Below are 6,453 nucleotides of genomic sequence, written 5' to 3' on the forward strand. Positions count from 1 at the left end.
AAAAAATAGATATTTACGTATTTTCATCAGTTGTCTAGTACCCAAAACCCAAAATCGGCATAGCTTGGGACTAGATACCGCTGTGTAAATGTTTTGGATTATGATTATAATTATTTAATTTGTTTATTTATTTACACTTTACATCAATGATTATAGATAAAATATGTTAACAATCCCTGCAGTAAGCTCAAGGCTTGTATCGCAGAAATCAGAAATTTCGACTTAAAACAGGCTACAATTAGATTATATTATTTTAATTATTCAATGATATCAGTCATAATTTTATTTCAGTCTCCTGACGTCACAAATCAGAATACGGGTCGGGGAATACGATTTCTCATCTGTTTCTGAGCAGTATCCGTTTGTGGAACGCGGCGTGGCTCGGAAAGCTGTTCACCCCAAGTACAATTTCTTCACTTACGAGTACGATCTAGCGCTGGTCAAGTTGGAAGCACCTGTACAATTCGCCCCTCACATCTCTCCAATATGTCTGCCAGCGTCTGATGATCTACTGGTTGGAGAGAATGCCACGGTAACCGGGTGGGGGAGGTTGTCTGAGGGCGGTATATTGCCATCGATTTTACAAGAGGTAATTACAGTTCTAGAGATATAAAGTGAAATCTAATATAATCTTATCTAGATGTTACTTAACTTAACACTTTTATATATAACTGCCCCTACAATTATACTAAGGGTAAACGATAAAAATAAAAAATACAACGTATATTAGGTGAAGTGTAAAATAAACAAATATTCTTTCGACTTAGTTCTAAAAGATACAACCAGTTGGGAAGAATTGGGCAATTTACATTTTATAATCTTTATTTCAATAAATAGTATGTCATTATATAAATTTCTTGTAAGGAACTATAAAGTAAGAAGCAAGAATCGATAAAGTTTATCACGTAATATGGTAATACCTATAATTCCTACAGTCGAACGTTGAAAACTTCTTTTCCATTACGAAAAAAAGTTGCTAGAAGCAAACCGCTCATAACTATCTAAGTTCAAATAGGTTTAGGTCCCGTATCATGAAAGAATCGTGCCATCTACTTTAAAAGGGGTGGGTTCTTTTATATTTAAAAATTACTTGGCAGCGATGTACTTAAATTTTGTCTAATTGACTAATACTCGTGGTCGGCCAATGGTTGAAATTCGACAATAATTAAATTATGGTTATGTGTCACATTCAGTAGGATTATAGACAAACAATATACAAAAATGTAAATATATGCATGTATGTGTGTGTCAAATACATGATAGCGTGTGTAACGTTGTTTTATTGATTTAATTTATTTTTATTATAATTTAAACTATATAATATTAGTATTATACACACCTTCTTTATATGATCTATAAGTGTGTAAAAATTCATACTCCTCCGCGCAATTTTTCTAAAAAAGGGTTCATTGTTTTTGCTAATCATTTTGATATAATGATTTGTTCGCGTTTTATTAAAATGACTAATTATATTTTTTTAGGTACAAGTCCCAATAGTGTCCAACGACCGCTGCAAATCGATGTTTCTCCGAGCTGGCAGACATGAGTTCATCCCTGATATATTCTTGTGTGCGGGGCACGAGCGGGGCGGACACGATTCCTGTCAGGGAGATTCTGGAGGTCCCTTGCAGGTACGTTTTATATTCCTATCCTTTGTAATAGTAGTACAGCTTTATCTACCGAGACTTTAGACTTTGTAAATAGTCATCTATGATGTCCAGGGCACCTCTATCTGCCAATTTCAGCCGCCAAGCACCTTGCTTAAGGTATCTTTTCGTGGTATGGTACGATTAGTAGAAATTATAACAAGTGCTCTAGAATGGCGTCCTCACGAGTAGTACAAGACAACGTCATGTAGTGCTCCTTATGTATTTAGGTGACGGCGATATTCACTATCAAGTAGCTGTCAGATAGGTTGGCATTCAAATTACATATAAAAAAAATATGGTAAAATAAACTTATACCATAAGCATTACTTGCACAAGAAACCGTTCAAAAAATACTTTAATGAATATTATAGTTTTAAATATGGTTATAAAGAATCTGTATGTTTCCAGGTAAAAGGAAAAGATTCGAGGTATTTCCTCGCTGGCATCATCAGTTGGGGAATTGGGTGCGGCGAGGCGAACTTACCAGGTGTCTGCACCAGGATCTCAAAGTTTGTGCCTTGGATATTACAGACAGTGAACTCATAATTACCTGGACATCGTAATAATCATGATTTATGAGTTTGTTTACGAAGCGAATGTGTTAAACTGACGACGGGTGATAATCAAGTGCGACTACGCAAGAGAAATACGACTAATTTAATATTACGTTCGTAATTAATATTTTAGAATCAGTATTCACTAACAGCATTCGTTTTTAATGTTAGAACTCAGATTATAACATTATTTATTATATTATATGACTGTGTATCTGAATTACTAGTTATTCAGTGTTATATTAATTTCTGGGTTATTTATATTACAGACGTATGCTTTTAGTCGATAGTCATTCTAAAATGTAATACTACAACGCAAATATACTCATGTAATATAATTATTACATCTACATTACATGAGTATGTTTGCAGTAAATACTCAATTTAAGTGCAAGTTACCTTCAAAAATGTTGATTTAATTCAACGTTTTCTGAGGCGTTTTTAAAGAAATTGTCCAACCGTAAGCTAAACAGAACTCGCTACTACGCGATTTTCTGTATTATTTCCAACGTAGCTTCACAACGGTAAATTACACGGCTTGAACAATAATAAACGCCTTCACAATGACTGCTTAATACCAAGGTTATGATTTAATGCAGCATTTTACATTGCCTTAATCGCTTTAAACGACGTCCAAGACATTTTATGTAAATAAAAAGAAATATTTGTAATATAGGGCCCCTAATAATATCGTTAAACTAAATTGTTATTGCGTAAGATAATATTTAAGTAGTGCGATTAATGTTTCCTTTTGTTTTTGTAAATACTATATCGTATTTTCTTGCCTTATTTAATTAAGATTTTGTATCTTATTTTACAGTATTATTAATATGTTATGTATCTGTTTCAATCGCATGTTGTTTTGCATTGTAAATAATTGAGATGTTTGTAATTATTGTAAGTTCCTTCTTTTGCAACTTTTGTAATCCGAATTTTTGTAATTTTTATATTTTAAACGTCTTCGTTGTTAATGTAAAATTGTATAAATTATTGACTGGTGCTGTGACAATATGTGACAGTAATTACCAAATCATCTAATTCATGAATTTAGTGAAATAATTATGAAAAATAAAGCTCACAATGGTGATGTTTGACTGTTGTATATTCTATATAGATTTTGTTTGAATGGATAGTTTATGATGATGTTGATTTCATATTGTTCGTTTGCACAGTAAGTTTGTTAATGATTAAATATTGAAATAACTGATTTGTTTTTAATAAAGTCTTTTATTTTCTTCCTTAAACTTATTTTTTGCTTACTAAATCTCTACAACATTTAATATAATTACGGACTCGTGTTATCTGAATATATTTTATGATATTTTATTTAAGGAATTATACATTTTTGGTAAAATATGCAAGACACAATGTTTCGATTAATTAAGTAAAAAGTATGATTTTGTGCCCAAAACTGGTAAAGACATCGTGTTGATACTCGATACTATATACGATGCACGGTGCACATGAAACATTCAGTATAATTAAGATGAGAATAATTTTTAAAATTAGATTATATCCACTCATAATGAAATATATATTTCAAGTAAAGGGCCCATCTGTTGGTATATATTAACCAGCACTTATTTACATGAATAACACTACGGTTATCACGTTATCATGTGGCACCCGTGATACCACTCATATTTTGTCATTACAGAGGACGAAAATGTTGTCTCGGTCTTCTCTAACTTCACTGCCTAATCTGGTTTTATAAACGAAAACACTGTTTACAAAATAATACCTCTGCTAAATACTAAATCTGGTAAGTACTAAGTAGGTAAAGATATTTATAATTTTTAGTTATATAACTAAATACAGTGTTTTCTTAAATTACCAGTAAGCCTTTAGATTACAGTAATTTAGAGGCTCATTTAACATCAGCTATCTCACAAATAATTGCGGTCAATGAATTAGGTTCATAGACATGAATTAAAGGCCCGTTGGGTGGTCAAACCACAAATTCCGACCAAGCCATTAGGGACCCTGAATTCAGGTCAGTAGTGAGGTCTGGGAAAATTAGGGAAATTGCCACTAACTGTGCTAGATTGATATAATTTCATTGAAAGAGGCGGAGTTGTGAGAGATATGTTTAAATGGAAAGTTCTAATTATGTTTTTTTTAATACGCGATGATGCATCAGCGGTTGCCACAAAGGCCACCAGTGGTGTATGATTGGATAAGGATGTAGTCAGCCCAATCATCGCGTAAAGTATCTTTCTTTAGGTGAAATAGTTTTTAAAATCGGTCCACTATAATTTGCATTTTATATATAAAAAAGTTTTAGTTTTGGAAATTAAATTTCGAAGAGGTTCCTTAATAAAAATTTGAATATTTATGTAGATTTTTTAAGTAATACTATAATAGGTCTACTGCAAGATAAAGAAAACATGATTTTTAATAGTTAATTTAATATCATTAATTTAATCATGCAAATTTTCATTATAATATATATACAAAATTTAATTACGTATGCAAAATATATGGCCAGCACATCCCAAGTAATTGCATCGGCAGTAGTAACCACGATTGAAAATTTTCAACAGATTTATCGTAATTCATTTGGATGTAACCTCTATACCAAACGGACACAATACAGTCGTAGTAAAACAATAATACTTTTCTAAACTCTGGTGAACAGCTTTCAAATCCTGGATGAATAGCATCAGGAGCATTTTTGCAGTTAATGCTACTAAATTTAACATTATAAACAGGCAATGGACGTGTAATCGGTGCTTTGGGTATACCAAATTCCAAATCTAATAACCAGGGTGCGTGATTAACAATATTATCAACTTTACAAAATTCATCAATAACAGGATTGGGATCAATCAATATCATATTTGCAGGTGGAAATAATTCTCTTGGTAATGACAAATAAGCCTCCAGAGGATCTAATATATATATATTTTTACTTGTAATTGTATTATTCATAGATTCATCAGCATCACTATTTTCATATACTACTGTATTGCTCTTATTTATGTAATTAGTAAGCAATACTTGATCTTCAGAATATATTATTGGTTCATTGTAAGCATAATTAGATACTGGAGCTTTAGAAAATAATGTTTCAGCTAGTAATGGTGATAAACCTGTAGCTGGATTAGTGTAAGTATACACAGATGTATTTATAACCTGAAGATCTACAATAACAGGTACAGAACATAAAGGTAAACTGTACATTGGTGTTGGAATAACAGCTGCAGTTACCAAAGGCTTCCATGAATTCATATGAACTGAATAGGTAATGTTTTGAGAATAGTATGTCGCCATAGTTTATTTTATATATGTAATATGTAAATGATAAAATTAATAAATAGATTAGAATTAGAATTAGGATTATTTCTTGAGATTAGTATAAATAAAATTATTAAAACCAATTGCTTTTTAATTCTTTGTTTTGACGCTTCCTTCTTCACAGATTTTGATTTAGTTTATTTGTATAGATATTCATATATATTTTATTTTATTTGTCTTTATCCTTTATTTTTGAACTTGTTTCCATTAATTGTAAATACATTGTACAAAAATTATCACAGGTTCATAATCTGAAAATTTATAAGTATAAAAATAAGGTTTCAATCATGTTAATCGTAATTAAAAATAAAGTGATAATTAAAATACGTACGTATGTATCTATAATAACGTAATTTGCAGATTCTGCTTGAATATCCATAAATTGTATTATTATATTATTGTCAATGTTGAACTGCATTACACTAAACACAAAGCCAAAGGAAATATATGTTGAAGTTATATTTTTGTCAAGATATGACACTACAATAACATATTATAATGTAGGTAGTTTTAATTTTTTTTGAAGTAGGAACTACAATATTTATGATCTTGAATAGTTGCGTTCATGTACATTATAAATTATATATAGGGACAATCTACCTTAATATAGATAGTAATAAAGATATGATGTATAATTAATAAGATATATTTATTAATTATTTTATAGCATAATTTATATCTTACCTTTCTTATCCTATCTTGCTATGCCCTGAGATAATAATTTTTATTTGAATCTTAATAATGGCCTATGCGGCTATTATAGACGATTTATAGCGTAATGGTCCGTGAACAGCTTTTTTCGTGGCTGTATAAACCGATACGATAACGGCATGGCCTACCACAGGCCCGACAAGGGAAACTATTGGCAGTAGACTGTATTGAGCCGCCTAGGTGGCACTTCCGTCTCTTGTCAGCAAGCCTTTGAAGCTAGGCATCATCGCAAACCCTTCGGC

The 6,453-nt window shown here is 31.2% G+C and overlaps 2 protein-coding genes across 2 annotated transcripts in view; one reads left to right on the plus strand and one right to left on the minus strand.

The window, feature by feature from the left end:
• The window catches only part of LOC131848825 (serine proteinase stubble), a 147,418-nt gene extending 144,049 nt beyond the window's left edge, over window positions 1-3,369 (plus strand). The window contains exons 8-10 of the mRNA XM_059198768.1: window positions 292-589; window positions 1,482-1,631; window positions 2,058-3,369. Of these exons, the coding sequence (XP_059054751.1) occupies window positions 292-589; window positions 1,482-1,631; window positions 2,058-2,195 (586 nt within the window). The 3' untranslated portion in view covers window positions 2,196-3,369. The remainder of the gene's footprint in view (window positions 1-291; window positions 590-1,481; window positions 1,632-2,057) is intronic.
• A 1,297-nt stretch (window positions 3,370-4,666) lies between these two features.
• LOC131848827 (uncharacterized) lies at window positions 4,667-5,434 on the minus strand. The gene has a single exon (XM_059198770.1). It carries the CDS (start codon window positions 5,432-5,434, stop codon window positions 4,667-4,669), a length of 768 nt encoding a protein of 255 aa, XP_059054753.1.
• Between the last annotated feature and the right edge of the window lie 1,019 nt (window positions 5,435-6,453).

This window comes from Achroia grisella, unplaced genomic scaffold (assembly GCF_030625045.1).
Source record: "Achroia grisella isolate CSIRO2021 unplaced genomic scaffold, CSIRO_AGI_Agris_v1 utg5936, whole genome shotgun sequence".
In the NCBI taxonomy this organism is placed as follows: Eukaryota; Metazoa; Arthropoda; class Insecta; order Lepidoptera; family Pyralidae; genus Achroia; species Achroia grisella.

Bases quoted from the DNA above. Each gene is read 5' to 3' on its own strand.
- LOC131848827 (XM_059198770.1), bottom strand. From the start codon at position 5,434: ATGAATTCATGGAAGCCTTTGGTAACTGCAGCTGTTATTCCAACACCA.